This window comes from Lineus longissimus, chromosome 3 (genome assembly GCF_910592395.1).
Source record: "Lineus longissimus chromosome 3, tnLinLong1.2, whole genome shotgun sequence".
In the NCBI taxonomy this organism is placed as follows: Eukaryota; Metazoa; Nemertea; class Pilidiophora; order Heteronemertea; family Lineidae; genus Lineus; species Lineus longissimus.
In genome coordinates, this window is record NC_088310.1 from 23,971,464 (window position 1) to 23,988,380 (window position 16,917).

Here is a 16,917-nt window from a genome sequence, read left to right on the forward strand (position 1 = left end):
TCAGCAAGGAAGAAATCTGAAAAAGATTTAGGGAAAAAAACTTACAATAAAAAATGTGTGTTCCGAACAGGGTAATCATACCAAGAATTCATAAGAATTCTTGATCATACAAATATTCCTTTCAGTACAACCTAAAACGGAACATGTTTGCATCTAGTAATTTAGAGCACAAGATTGGTTATCCATTAACAAACTCAATTTAAATACACTCCAATGAACACACGGCAACATTTTAATGAAAGAATTAACATCACGTTTTCACTACAGGAACAGACAAATTGTAAAAAAAATTATTTTTATATTGTCGCACAGTGACATCATTATCAACTCAACCATCTTTCAGAACCAATGGCAATATCATTAAGAAATGCTTTCAAAGACAAATCCATTCACCCTCACAAAACGAATCTATTGATTTAGGATTCGAAGTAACGGTTTGAAAGCCATATCCGCCAGTTTATGATCAGTTCAATCAGACTTTATCGATTTGCGGCAAACTGTATTCAGTCATGAAAACGGGTGGTTAGAAGCCTTTTAAACAACTCTTAAAATTAACTCAAGTTAACAGCGGGCGGCCATCAATTTAGACTCCAGATGGATGTTAGGTAGGATAAGGATCTCAAAAGGACAACAGATTTTGATGTGAAAATATGATGATATGGAAAGCAAGACAAAAAGGAGGCTGTAATTGACTTGACTTTTAAGACCACAATGAAATTAGATTTGAAGACTCAATCTCAATCAGAATTTTAAGCTGAAAGCATGATTAAAAGATTTCGTAAATTTTGATTGCAATTTTACAAAGTTCGCAAATAATTGCTTTGCAACATGGACCTGCTTTACCTTTAGTTCAAACGATAAAGGATACAAGTATTAGGCTCATAAATTCAGGCCACTACCTGAACGAAAAACCCAATTCCAAGTTTTTGATCAATACGATAGTTCCAACATGTCCAAGGCAAAAACTATCTATTGCTTTGTACAGTACTACAAATGTAGAGATGTTATCACCTCCTTTGACACTGCAATTGAAAACTCCATTTGTATCTCTCTGCACAGAATGATTGAGTTATGAAAAATGATAAATTATATCAAAGCGGCGGCGTTCTACTCCCTGCGGGATCAGTTCATCAGCATCGCATCTCAAATTGAATCTCATATAAGATATTTTATGTGCAAGAAAGGAATCAGGCAAGTCATCTGATGTATTTCAATCTAATTGGGAAGGGAGACAGTAATTGATGTCTCTTTCAATGACAGGTAAATAGTTGAGTTTGTAGGGAGTTTCCAGTTCTCTTTCCTTGGGGACAATATTGTAGAAGAACAGTAAGCTTACATCGCATTGTGATGGTGTTGTCAACACTATGTGCAGGTTGTTCCCAATCGCACGCATGAATCTATACAGTGGGAGGCTGAAGTCACATTGCCTAGCTCCAAAGTGTAGACACATCATACACACTCTCTGAGTAAGGATGTAATTTGAGGCATGAACAGTGTCAAACCCTTGATGATCAAAATGAGTCACATGGGCAATAAAGCTACGTGATATTCTAAGGTAAAAAACAACCAACATCATAACGCCACCAGCCAATCTGTGATTGGTCTGCCTCTTCAAAGTCATAATCATCATAGGCAAAGTCACAGATAGATAAATCCCTCCATTACATGAGGCAAAATGACATTAATCCAAGCTTATGTGTCATATATAAGGCGAACAGCATTTGGTTTTTTTATATGCAGAGGATTTTGACAGATTTTTCAGCCAAACTATCAACAAACGATAAACTCCATCATAAAGCTATACCATGTGTGTCACTTGGTGGGTCTTTGGTTCCCCTGGCATAGATACCAAGACCTCTCATTCAAAGAATGGCACAAGTCAGGTTGGACTGTTTTGGTCAAGAACCCAAAGACAAAACAGCTGTGATGCTTCCAAGAGTCGAATCCGCAGCATCCTGATTATGAGCCTGGTTGTCTAACCACCTCCACCTATGCCACTATTAGACTATAGTCATCTTAGGTTCGATGACTTCTCAAATATCTTTTGATATCAGAAAACCATAGACTCTGGAGAGAACAGAACTGGTCTGGCCTAACTTAACTACATGTATGATTACAGTCAACATTGACAGAGGGGAATCAATTGCAGCCTTGGGCATCTTTTCTGAGAAACACTGTGACCACACCCACCCTTCTTTTGTATTAAAATGAAACGGCATGTTGCTTGGCAACAATGGATTAATTTCTGTACTGGGGGTTGATTACATGAACTTGATATTACTGCAAATCCCACGTTTTAATACGAAGGCACCTCTATCTTATTCAATAATTTTGCCTACATGTACCTATTACTTTTATCATTTGATGACACAAATGTGTTACAGGCCAGTTCTGACATCAATTCGAACACCCCCCCCCCCCCCCCTCTCCTCCGGTCAAACCGTACCAATCCAAGCCATAAAACAGAGCCATGATTGATTAAAGAAAACAGAATAATCCGGCCAAGCCCATAGATCCTGGGCGGCCAATATTGATATATGATATGGTGATGATTATTGTATGTATAGACTGTAAATACTACAGCATAGGAGGTAAGCAAGACACACTGGTCAATTTCCAAGTGCAAATATCGCACCATAATGTCGATTGTTGTGAGGAAGCTGAGGGAAATTAACATGCTGAGAGGTTTTCAAAATGTCATTACCCAGAGGAAAAGTGATAACTGACACAAGCGTTAGGCCAAAACAGTGGCAAAGTTAACAATAATGGGAACCATTTTATTACTGTAATGGTTAAGGAAAGAGATTCTCATCAACTTCAGCTCAATTTCAATTCATCCTTTCTCCTTTTACTGACAGTAACAAGCCAGTAAGTAGTAAGTTGCTACAGCGGCTGCCATATCTCATTTGATGCTTTGCAGGTTTGATTCATGTTGGGTTAAAGTGCCAGGTTTGGAGGGAGAAGCTGCAATGTCTCTTGTCAGCTGGGATTCATTGTATCTCTAGCCAACACAAAATGCATAAGCTCCTAAGCTTTCAGCCACCTAATTTAAAACCATTTCCCCACTAGGACTTACCATTGCTGCACAAGACCATTGGCAATCACAATGGATATAATATAACACATAGCACTCCTATCTTAACTTGCTAATGGTCGCATTGCTCATCCGGAGATAGAACTTACCAAAACCAATGAGCCATGGGGAAAGGAAATTGCTTACCATGATGCACAAAAACGAAATGAAGAATAGCACAGGGCTCATCTTTTCTGGAGAGCAGTCTGGATTAAAAAGATAATTGAAGGAATGCTGAATAGGGCTGCCCATGTAATGACGGTAGCATTCAAAGAGGCAATGTCCCCATGCGAGGAGGAGAAAATTAGCAATAAGGCTAGGAAATGTACAAGAGTGGACAGTATTGGTGATTAACTCTCGCAACAGGTAATTGGTTTTTCAGCCTTTCAAATGGAGTATCACCCCAAAATTATCAGACTAACTATCAAATATCAAAGGGTTGGGTACAGACATGTAGTTCTCAGACACTGGAGAAGGAAACCAAACTAATTGGTCTCTCTGGGAATTGAGAAGTTGACAAGGTCTTGTGTGTTTCTCTGAGTGTTGTAGGGGCACGAAGTGATGTCGCAGCTGAGCTTTATCTTTGTCATCAGTCATGACAAAGGCTACTTCAAGCCATCCTCTTACATGCACACATCTCCACACGAAAAACTGAAATCAACCTCAACTGTTAGAGGTATAGTCTAGAACACCAAAACTCACATTTCCCCGAATGTACCATTGATTTGAAATAAAATCAGATCTGATTGCTTTGGTGACCATTGTTGCTTTCACTTTTTAGTCGGACCTGGTGCAGCAATCCTTTGATACGTGGTGTTGATATCCCACAACGCAAGAGAGACTCTGCCATACTCTAGTCAGTGCAGTCTGATCAGGTATCGACCCAGCAACCAATTCCCCCCAGGCCAATCAAAGATGCAGCTCATCAACGGAATACTCGCACCACACATATCGAGATCAAAGGCGCGTTGCCAGCACAGCCGAGCTAGCAGACAGACATTTGTAAACTTATCACCCAATCCAGGATACAAGTAGAAATGAAGGTGTTCCCGAAATTCTTATAAAGCCATTATAGACGGTGTTGCTTTTCTAAGACTTTATCATTGATTTTAAGAACTGCTCTAGCCTAAAGTGATGGCAAACAACATTAGTTGAGACATCCTGTGTTGGCATGGTAATGAATGCTAAAATGTCCCACAAATGTGATGAAGAACATCCTTCTTGGAATCAATAGACCGGTCTGCCAGTAATGCTGTTGTCTCGCTGTCTACATTATGCAGTGACCAACAGTATTGACCAAAATGTGAATGCTCAAAACTTTGTGGGGACAGATTATTCCGCATCCACATTTTGATCAATTTGATATAGGATGGGATGTGAGAAGCATGTTCCTGGTTCCACAGAGCATCAATATATAAAAGTGTATCCTAAAGCCAAATACAGATGTTCCTCCTGCCTATACTCACTGGTCCATATACATGTAATGCTCCTAAACATCCTCAAGCAAGCTGCTGTCAAAATATATCAATCTGAGGATAACTGTGTGGCCTCTAAGGAGACTGTCATGTCCAGGCTGGATATAGTAAGAGGAGGAAATTGATGATGCAGCCGAGGGGAAAGAAATAGTTTTATGGATTTTGTCATTGATTGCAGGTCGCTGTGATTTATACTTTTCTTGTCACAGGCACCTGCCATGACCACAAAAGGAGGGATTTTTGTTGCATGCAATCCTGCAGGTTGCAGTATTTAAATTGCTTGTTAGCGGCCGGCATACTAAAATCGGTCATAAAAACATAAATAACCATGCTTGCATCAAATCATTCTCTGGCGACAATTCCCCTGTAAAACAGATACAGTATGGATTTCTGTTTCTGTCAATATATCAAAAATCGGGATACATCAGGCAACGCCCTTCCGTAAATCACATATAGAAGCAGAATCAATACAAAGCGGCATATGAAGTCATTCCATTGTTGGCATGATTTCTGAACTATTGAGGAGTGACACATTGGCACAAATGATTGAAAATGGCCGCCATTTGCATATTAAATGATTTTATCGAACAAGGTTAGGGCTAAACAAAAAATAATCTGTAAGGAACGTTATTCAATGCCGTTGTCTGCTAGTATTATTAATACGCTGTATTTGAAGGGCACTCATGGCAGAACGACTAATAATATTGGAGAAGTTTTGCTCCAGTGAATGTACCGATAAAGAACAGGTCACTCCACCGCCAAGCGTTATGCAAAATTTCATCAGTTTGAAATGATGCGGCAAACTTTGGATATGTCACTCGCTAGAAAATGTACCCATAGCAATCTTAGCCACTTGTGGAACTCCATCACTGACAGACTATTCTGCAGAATTGTGGCTCACTAGGTCCAAAAACTTGGCCTACAACTGGAAAAGCACAGAAAACGTTCATGCCTAGACTGCTCAAGAATATACAGGAATTCAGCTGGATGAATGTGGGAGTGGGATGACTCATACAAACATCTCTGAAATACCACGAGGAGTATCAAAAGCATCACTCTCAGTACCATGTTTGAACTTCAGAAAGTATCAAGGCTTCTCTGGAGTGTACATTAAGCTTGCACATACTATGTATAACATAACCAGAAAAGGAATGAAGAGCTTGAAAGAACTGAGGCAGCAATACACTACATGACTATGAGCTAAATACTACTGAAGCCTTGCTACTTTTGAACCTACAACTTGCAAAGAATTAACATACATCATGAAAGATCTATCAACCTACCTATGCCAACAATATTCTATGCACCAAATGAAGCGATCACTAAATCCAACAAGAATAAACTACAACGTACGTAGTCCGAGCAGGCAGCAAAACCTGCTTGTGTTAATTTCGCCGGCGATGAGAAACTGCTTGCCAACTCAACAAGAGCAACATCAACGTGGCCGATGAATCAATATTTCCCTCATTGGCTGTTTGAAACCTCACATGCATTAAAGAAACAATGCTTTGTGGGTGATAAATATTGCCAGGCTGTTCTGTAGATAAGGCAAATATTGCGACACGCTTCTGATGTAGGCAATACTTAGTCGGCCGGGGTATAGCTCAAGCCACTGAACGGCTCCACGAAAAAATATATTACATGCGCATTTCTATAAATACACCAAGCAGTACGCACGGCCTCACTATGAAGCGATACATCCAATCAACCATAACTAATCATCCAGGACGAACTTGGTTAAGTTATTGATTCGAAGATGAAACGCACTGGAGGATAGAGAACGCGTCAAGGATTTTTTCACGTTCATGAGCCTCCGCTGGTCGAGATAATGGGGAAGATCAATATAAACTCTAACATCTCCATCGATCAGACCTCAAAGCAAATCGGCGAACATTGAAGGTAGGATTCAAATTTGAGCATTAAGACATGAGATAACAGAAACGTGGGTACGATGCCTAGCAGCCAATCATAATCAAGATACGACCACATGCTTGTACGAGATAAAACACAGAAGAGTTTCACAAGGAATGAGGTTGTGTTGACAAGCTGTAAAGGTGGCCACAAGACATTTTCAAATTTATGACAATCCAAAAAAGAGTACTACTAGTAAAGTACTTTACATATCATAGTAATCCTCTTTGAATGAACCATCGAATATGTCCTGCCTTACGGTACTTCACCAACGTAAACATGACAAACTGTACATAATTGTCTTAAAGAAATCTCATGCCTCGGAGGTCACACATGACACCCAGGGTACCAACAAATGCAATTTTCTTAAATGAGTCAGTCTTCAAAGTTAATTTGAATTTGTCACACAAGGGTATGAACCCTAGAAATCCAGATCGATATTTTTTAATGTCATGAGAAACTGTCACACTGGTACGTTGTACCCTTCTTGGATATCATGACAAGTGAACACTCGCTTAGATTGAGTTAATTTGAATTTGTGACCAAGGGCCAGACCTTGTATAATTCTTGACTGCGAGGTAAACCTGATATATGAACCTGCCACTCAAAATGTCTCATTAAACTGAAATATCATCCAGATGAAAAAGTGCAAGAAATATAGCGGCTGCATATTACGAAACCAATTTAATTCTTGCAAAGACTAGACAGATTGATCTTCTAGACAACTTGAGGCTGATATTTCTGAAAAAAGTTAGACACTTTGGCTCAATACCAGTACAAAAATTGAGGGTTGAGTATCATTATTTTGGTTGGATGCAAACATACATCTCCAAAAATGGCCAGGGCCATTGTGCTCACCTCATGTGGAGGAAAGATGGATAAAGAGCATGGTATTGTGTCATGTAGTGTTAGGTTTGATGTAGGTCCAAGCAATTACAATTTCCCCAAAATGGCCAATTTACAGTACATTCGACCTCTGTGACCTTGAAAAGTAGGTCAAATCAAAGAAGACCCGGGTGACACATTGAATGGTTGTTAGAATTAGATGTACCTATGATATAAAATTGGTGCCAATCGGGCAAGTCATTACTAGGAATAATGGCATTTTGAAGAATTTAGGATTTGGCCCCCTCCCTGGAGGCCAAACGGCAAATCAGATCGGACCAAACTTCGGTACCTGAGATCACCTGACCAAGGGGTCTATGTGTACTTAATTTGTGATCAATAGTCATTGCAGTTAAGAAACGTGCCATAGTTACGGCCTGACGGCGAATTTATGCCATTTGACCTCTGTGACCTTGACAAGAAGGTTAAATTAAAAACCTGTGTGACATAAACTGTATGGTGGTTAGATGTACCCATGATATCAAATTGGTGGCAATCGGGCAAGAAGTTAAGGAATAATCACATTTTTAAGGTTTTTGAATTTTGCCCCCTGGTGGTCAAGTGGTGAATCATATTGGACCAAACTTTGGTCCCTGAGATCACCTGACTAAGGGGTAAATGTGTACCAAATTTGGTATCAATAGTCATTGCAGTTTAGAAACGTGCCATCGTTACATCCTAACGGCCAATTTACACCATTTGACCTCTGTGACCTTGAAAAGGAGGTCAAATCAAAAACCCGGAGGATATATGATGCACCTTTGCTAGAAGTACCTACCATATTTTTTTCAAAATTTCCCGACTACTATTAAGGGAGATATTGCATATTTTCACTTTTAACGTTTGGCCCCCTGGTGGCCAAACCATGAAACGAATCGGACCGAAACTTGGTCTCCAAGGTGTCATTACATAAGGGTACATGTGTACCAAGTTTCAACTCAATAGCTCTAACAGTTACGAAACGTGCCCTGCTAACGGACGACGGACGACGACGACGACGACGACGACGACGACGACGACGACGACGACGACGACGACGACGACGACGGACGACGGACGCCACGGTATGGGATAAGCTCACCTCTGCTAAGAGGTGAGCTAAAAACAATAGGGTATAGCAAGGATTCATTAGAGAAGAAAGAATATCCGCAGTGTTGGAATACACCTCAAGATAAAAGTATACTATTTAAAAAGCAAAGTTTTTTCGTGTTTCATGACTTGATTCAGAAGAGGGCAAGATTTCCCTGATGATTATGAATCCTTTGGTGCTCAAGTTGAGGCAAATCTGTGGGAATCACAGCAGGACCTCATTTGACAAGCTGCTCCATCTCTGCAACAGGACTGAAGTAATAGTTTAGGCAGGTTGAACCCCGAAGAAGGTAATTCTATTCAGAACAGGCTAAATGGAGTCGAAATTAAACTGGCTGTTGACCCCAAAGGCCCAACAATTTAGACGCTGCCAAGGTGGTCAATCATAGAGTAGTTTCTGCATGAAGACAGCCATTTCCCTCTGGCTGGCACCGATCAATCTCAGGTATTAACAGATTCTCACACGTCGCTTGGTACACGAGCGAGCGAACATCTCACTTCCATAACCAAGCATGCCATTTCGTATGATGAGGAATTAGCAAAGTACTTGGGATAATTTGCACATCTCCTGAAAGGTGATTAGGATGCAGGCGGGAATAAATCACACATAAATGACAGAAAATAGGATTAACACTTTCAGAAGCATGTTTCACGTAACAACTGCTCACACGGGCCAATGCAAAGAAGAGAAACTTTACTTTGTATATGATAGTGATACCCCTATTATTGCATGTATTTTAATAGCCATGTAAAGGGCCAGCCAGATTTAGCTAATGAAATACAGGTCCAACACTAAAGGAAAAAGATCAACTGAACCAAAAGACTTTTTAGATTCGGAGAAACAGACTATTTTTCATGAAAACATTGTCACCTGTGGGTCTTCACAGAAGTTGCAAGGAGAGCCAGAAGTACCGAAGGAGGGTCGATTGTAACAAAGATTACCAAGCCTTCACCCTGATAGTGGTACAACAAAGACTGGACAAACTCTGGATACAGGAACTAATATGATTTGTCAGCAAGGAACAAACTTGTTACTATTTGTATAACAAACAGGGACGCTGGTCACAATAAATATATATGTGCCACAACGGGCCACCATATATAGCCCACGGACACATTACCGATATGATTTATTGATGGTGTTTTCTTTATGGCTGATTCAGAAGTCACATGAAAGTGTTGCTTTCCGGTCAAAGAAAGGGAAAGGACGCATGTGATTGGTGCTAACAAGAACATAGGATTCTACGAGAAGCTTCTCAGTTCAGTTCACCTTCGGCTCCAAAATGTCCTCCTGAAAATGTGCCAGAACTCCAGATCGACAGACCAGACTGTGATTTGATCATTAGGGAAATCTGATCCCACTGGGTTTGTGTGAAACCATCCTCCTGATGTCGCCATTAGGGCAAAAGAGCGACATCGCTCAATATGCCTTAGCAAGGTGGTACTCGATCAATGCACCTCAGAAAGGAGATGCTCTTTGTGATCATTGACCATCTACTCTAACATGTCTAGGTTTAGGACCTTGCATATCATGTGTGATCACCAGAGAACGGTGGTTATGAACATTGGAAAACTGACTACTAAGATTTGCTAAGATTTAGCAGCTGGGTCATACATGTAGAACTGATTGAAAAATTTACGTGGAGGTTGCAACGGATTTAGAGAAGAGAAAATTAACGTATCATCAGGGAACAGCAAGCCACAGAGACGGGGGCTGGTTGCCCAAAGAGGTAGCCCTAGCCTGATGGCCAAAAGAGCTAACATGCAACTGGTAAAGTATCCTGAACAAAGTGTCAAAATATTCCACTTCCAGTGTGTCCAATTGTACATGCAAGTACAAACGTCCTCTTTGGTATTAAAAAAAAGACAAACAATCTGAAGCATATCGCAGGAGACCGTACGCTTGGCCTCAGGAAACATACCGACGACATCTCCCATCGATAAGGCCAAAGAAGCTGAGCAATGTACGAGACATGCCTTTTTATCAGAGAGATTGAATCTCTTTGAGAGGGGAATGCGTTTCTTGGCAAAAAAAACCCAATAGGCAGGACCAGTACAAGTTGCCAGCAGAGCTTGCGTCGTGTTGAGGGATGCCATTTTAATTTTTCTCTAAAACATGATATCCAAGAAACAGGGACATCAACCCCAGTATCTGGGCTCATGTGGGGTTGCGAAATTTCAGGTATGCTATTTTTTGTAAGCATGATATCCAAGAAAGAAGAACAAACATAGCAGAATCCCCACACTAGACATGCCTAAAGACTCATTTCGACCATTTTAAAACACTTCAAAAAGGCATTTGAAAAGAAGAGCAGTTTCCCAGTCTCCTGACAAAGCAGTAAGACATGATATCAAGAAACATCTGGATAGTCAAATTTAATACCAATGTGTGTGCCAGAAATAGACGGTCTATACGGTATTGATATCAAGGGTAGGAAAGCAGCCGTTGTTCGGTTTAAGATACTGGAAGGTACCATTATCAAGGAGATTGATTAGTGTAATCTAGTGTAAATGAGACGAGAGAATAAAGTTTCAAGGAAACATGTTGAGCGCTAATCTGTGACTTTCTAGAATACTGTGCTTAAGCTGTAATTGATATTTTTCTTTGGATCTCTGTATCAACACGTGTCAGGGATGCCTTTCTCATCGGGCATCAGAAGAAAGTTCTGAAGTCAGAGCAGTGCTACCCTGGTGTTCATCAGCAGCAGCACCAAAATTTTTTGAGTTCAGTCAGAACACATTTCACCATCAAAAATGTGGATCTTTTGACAACAGTGAATAGCCAAGTTGACTTTCTCCAACGTGATATATTTCATCAGTAAACTGCTGAGCAATGCTTTGTAAAAGGGTTACCTGTCATGAAAAGTTAACACAAGGCTATTGCAAAACCCATTTCTAAAACACCCCCAAAAACCTCAAGCGACATGTGAAATACACTGAATATATGCAAGAATATAACAAATCAATAGACACCGTCACAAGGAAGGTTCACAGGCAGAGGACAACATAAAATTTACAGGCGACCGAGAGAATGTACATGTCATGCATGTACACACCTACCTGTAATATCGGTTAGTGTAAACTGCTGCAAACTGCTGCATGGGATCAAAATGATCTGCACGTAATCAAAGATCTGCACATAATCAGAAAGATCTGCACGCATAAGAAACTGTACCGTATAGCAGAATAAACTGGTCGCAATGTCAATAATCGCACAATAAATCTACTTTTTATCGCAAAGCACCTTCACGTTGCATCTGTTTGAAGTCATTTGAAGTATCACACTAGTAATGTTGATGCAGTTGTCATAGTAACCCCTCTAGACTAAACCATTATCTCATGATTGGAACATTTGTAATCAATATGGAAAATTGACTTACCTTTTCATGGTCTTTGGGATGCTGTTGTTCCGCATATTGTTGGAACTGTAAAGCAGTTTGTTGGTTAAGTGCGGCCCGAATCTCTGTTCTGAAGAGGAATAATGGTGCGTGTTAAATAAATGGTGGAGGACAAAATGCTCCAGAGACAAAAGGCTGAAAAGGGCAATGATGTCTCGAAAAATAAGGGAGAACATAAATGTAAAGTGAAGAGGTTTTGGTTAGATTTCCTAAAGAAATGTAAGCAAGTTGCAATGGAAATCATGCTTAATGGACGTGCAGCCTTCCTCTGACCCGTGAAATGGAAAATAGTCTCCATTTATCTGTATATTCCTGTCGACGTACAACCCTGCCGACGTAGCTTTTCATAACAAACTGCATTGAATAGGTCCTAATCACATCATAGATGATAATAAGCTCACTTGCATAACAAAAATATCTTGTCCCTATCACAGAGTCTGAGGTTGCTAGCTGATGAACACAAATCATGTGCAAGATATTCACATCATGCAATAGGTATTAGATTAGTGATTAACTGTAAACCTATTCCTGTAATCACATCAACAAATGTGAGGTGGTGAATAAATGATTAGGAACAGAGATATCATACTGAGTATATTAACCCTTTTGCTGTGGAAGCCAATTTTGGGCAGTATCTAACCGCTGCAGCGAAATGGAAGGCAATGCTGAACACCAGTTACTTTAATCTGAATGGGGTTTTTAATCTAATTAAAGTCCTAGATTGTTGAACTACCACTCCAATAGGCCTATAAAAACTCATGCCAAAATCAAAGAAGCACCAAAGCTTTCATCATAGGAACAAAATTGCAACTAGCAATCCATGTGATAGGAATAAATCTGTAACAGTGTCACAAAGACTGTCAAATAGACTAAAGCCACAAGCCGGTGCATCACCGCCTCCACGTAAGCCTAAGCCAGTTTATAGAAAAGCTGGTATTCAATTGAGAATCATGGTAGAGCGTATACCCGTATCAGTAGTACTGAAGGCTTGTTTTTAAGTCATGAATGGTTCTCATGTTGTTAACCTACAGAACATGCGCGGAAATTTTCAGAAAGGAACACCAATATTTCTAGGTTTACAGTGCTTTTATAATAAAAGCCCAACTTGAAAGATATTTCCCAGAAGGGAGTATAGTCAAGTGGTAATCCTGGTTCACAGTCCCCCTTTCCCCCTTAGGCTTTCTCACGATAATCTAAATGCTCCACTCTCATTATTTTCAAGAAAATAATGGGACACTCCGAGCCTGGCCATTGATTGTGCTCATTTTAAAATCCTCAAGAAGAACCTGAAGAATACGAAAAAGCGAGAAGATGGAAATAACGATTGCACCTTGTGGCAAGCTCACTGACATTCTGATTGACAGACATTCTGAGAGCAAAAGACTAAAATGTATGTAAGAATTTTAGTCAGACGAAGTTATACTTGTATTGTAATACATTCAGAGTAAAGGGACATACTATCACTAACCTAATACATGTGTCGCCTATAAAAAATGGTCAAGGTATATGATTTCACAAAACAGACAATGGCGAATGTACTCTGTTGCCTGGGTAACCCATGTTTACACAAAGGAATAGAGGCAAAGTAACCTGAAACTTTATTACCGAGTATGATTTTTGCCTCATTATCTGCTTAAATGACCAGATAAACTTCTCAAGTTTCAACCATTTCAATTTTAACTTCGTCGTCATTGTTCTGCCTGAGGCTAAAAAGAATATTGAGTGTATCGTTAGGTATGGGTTTCAAGTATTCTAGAAGTTTCCATGACTTTTGATTTTCACCCACACAGATATCTAACAACTAATTAACAGTATACAAACAGCATGATGAGAAAATAACATCAGTATCTGGTGTGTTACACGTGTACAATAGTAATGACTAATAATCAATATGACTATACGGCTGAGAAAATCGACCAGGGAGGTGTGGATAAAACTGTACTAACAGTAAGAAAACTCTTTAAAAACTGATTACAATCATTGAATCAAGAGATGTCAATTAGTTATGGCCCTTTCTATTGGCTCGAACAAGTCCGTTTCTGCCAGTTGGCATCCTCAAAATCTATGCGCAAGGCACATGTATGCGATTCTTATTGCATGCAGGCAAGTGCTACTAATGCTAACGTTACTAATGCTACTGCTGTTTATACTTAAAGTCTGCATGCAAACACTATGTACTTCATCAATTTCAAAGCATAGCAACATGTTGTACATGTATTTGTACTTGAACAGTCGACTGTTTGCATCATTTCACCCCACAAAAAATATCTTCTTATTCCTAAATTGCCAGAAGGGGGCTATTCGTCGTCATTCCAACTGAACCAGGGCTAATTTTTTCTCTCCCAACCCATTTTTGATGGCTCCCAGATATATCTGGATTTGAGAAGAGGTGCGAGATCACTGAGAGGCAGCAGCTGATTACACAGGGTGACAAAAAACCTGTAACTGATTGCTGTGATAATTCTACAAATCAATAACTCCCCAGGCAAACAATTACACATGTTCAGAGTTCAGTGTACAATCAACCTGTAACACACAGCATGCATCATTGTAACCAATGATGAATACATTCACAGGAAAGCCACCTGGCTGTACAGCTAATAACTAAAACAATGATCACAAAAGGGTAAAAATCAAGTTGCCTTGACTGGGACTTGAACTCACTATCTTTGGATTGCCTGTAAAGTGTACACTGCTCAACTTATTAAACTACTATGTATCAAGGTTCCCTGACTTTCTGTACTGTGTGACACAATTTTAATGTTGTTTATAAAATGAAATCCAACAAACAGTCTTTTACAATACAACATCTTACAGGCGAGGCTAAACGTAACCCAACGACACACACCACACCGTAACTTACTCCTGTTTGGACCTTTTCTGCATCTCCTCATCCTGTTTACGTTGAGCTTCCTCCTCTAATCGTAATCGATCCCTCTCCTCGGCCTCTCGCTTTAACCTCTCCTCCTCTTCTTGTCTAAAACAAACCAGATGAATGAATAATCTGTTTGGTAACAGAAAAACTGTTAGATACAATCGTGACCCAAGTCAACACAGCCTGATTATCACTATAACCGAACCATGCTTAACCCATGATGTGCAGCTGCTCTTGGACCAACATCGTACTGAGGTTTCATTCTAAAATATCCTTCAAGTCATGAGGTAGTTGAGAAAAAACTTGAAGAAGGACCAATGATGATGTATTAGATTATGTCCAAAATCATGGTCGACGAAAAACTAAGCAACAAATGCACAAGCCATGCTAGCAGGGGTGGTACCCTGTAAGAGCTTGTCTGATGCCCTGAAGATGCTTTTACTGGTGCTTTCTTTTTAAAACGTCTCACCTTCTACGCTCTTGTTCCTCTTGTTCTGTTTTATGAGCTAGGATATACGGTCTGAAGAGTGGACAAAGAGTATCTAAGGTCTTCACAAACTCCTCCATCGCACTGAGTGCTGACATGTCACCTAAACTCTGCCAAGCTTGCCTGAAATGAAACAAATCAATATATTTTTACGTCATTTTGATGAACGGTGGTGCCGTTTTAAATGTGTAGGCCCAACATGTTCAAAATGGTCAGAGAAGTCACTAGCACTGAGCATTTGACTTTACCAAATCAACTCCATTGCTGAGTACCAATGTTCAACTAGAAAAATCAATTGAATTAGCGGTGCCAATACAGAATGGCAAAGAAAGCACCTCAAACTACAGTTTTTACTCCTGCGGCCATCTAGATGTGTACAAAGAGTTTACATTATGACCACAATGCATGCAACAACCAGAAAGTTAGAAAAGGTGCAGCATAATGTAATTGTACATAATATTGTCTCATATAAATTACCTGACCCCAGGTTGGTGGGAGACAACAAAGCTACATGGACAAAGTGACGAAGCGGCTTTCAACACCCACAAAGACAATCTTGAATACTGCTTAAATGGCGAACACAACTAAGCTGTTTCAGGGCCCTTTTCATGCGCTATTCAAATGACACCCTTAATTTTCAAATCACATAAACTTAAATCATTAAACTGCACTCCCCCAAGATGTAGATTCAGACCCCACAGTGGGGTTTCTTATCATTATTGTTGTTTTATTTCAATTCAATGTTATTATCTCCCAAATTTCAGAAGCCTCAAACAATTCAAAGAGATTTTCTCACAGATACCCACCCTGACTGCCATCTATTGACAATTCCTGACACTAGCGATTCCACAACCTAGCCAGTAACATGGAGGAACAACACTGTTACAATGACGGTCTGGCTACTCACCAAACATTGGGGTCAACAGGACGACTATCAAAATGAGAGAAAGCCACATAAAATCAGGCATTTGCAACTAACTGCAGCACAATTTTGACAGACTTGGAACCGAAGCTGATATTTTGAGAGACAGCAAAATTAAAAAGACCATGCACATCAAATAATAGATTTGTTTGCCAAGATGATCATACAGCAAAGAGCCAAGTTTGGGACTTATAAGAGCCAGACTATGTATGCCATTTCTTCATGTTTTCGTGCCATACATAACAAGTATAGGGAGACACAATTGTAAAGTAGCTTTGATGCCTCCCTCAAGGGTCAATATGACCAAACCATGAAAGATTTCAAGCTTACCTCCGGTCATTTCCGACCACATCCAAGAAGCCAACATCAGGAGAGACATCTGGTGTGTATTTTCCATGCGTGACTTGTTTGGTGTACGCCACTAATTTGAGTTTATCTTTGTAGGACAAGTGCATGGCTTTGCCTTCTTTCTCTGCAAGATAAAGAAATAATCTCTTCAAACCTGCTTTGACTTGAGCGATGACATTGACAACTCAGGAGAGACGGATGTCAACATCTGGTTTCTTTCTTTGTCTATTGAGCGCTCAACAGAACCCCCATGACAAGCACAAAAATCTTGATCACACTGTTGATAATGCTATTCATTATATTCAAAATATCGTCAAAGTTTGTGTGGACAGTGACCAGTTCTACCTGGAACAAACGGTCACTTTTTTGTTCTTTATTTGGGCCCTCCCCGGGCCTGGTTCATCTTTCATGTCTTTGTCAACAAGGGCCATACTGACAGACTGATACCGCCTAC

General features: G+C 40.0%; 1 protein-coding gene across 5 annotated transcripts in view; it reads right to left on the reverse strand.

The window, feature by feature from the left end:
• LOC135484294 (Golgi resident protein GCP60-like) overlaps positions 1–16,917 on the reverse strand; it is a 40,723-nt gene that overhangs the window by 23,294 nt on the left and 512 nt on the right. For 4 of the 5 annotated variants that reach the window (XM_064765635.1, XM_064765634.1, XM_064765631.1 and 1 more), the window contains exons 2-6: positions 16,446–16,587; positions 16,101–16,124; positions 15,176–15,316; positions 14,695–14,808; positions 11,814–11,901 (exon numbers count right to left, since the gene is read on the reverse strand). In XM_064765635.1, coding sequence (XP_064621705.1) covers positions 11,814–11,901; positions 14,695–14,808; positions 15,176–15,316; positions 16,101–16,124; positions 16,446–16,587 — 509 coding nt within the window. The remainder of the gene's footprint in view (positions 1–11,813; positions 11,902–14,694; positions 14,809–15,175; positions 15,317–16,100; positions 16,125–16,445; positions 16,588–16,917) is intronic. The other variant, XM_064765632.1, reaches the window with a different exon arrangement.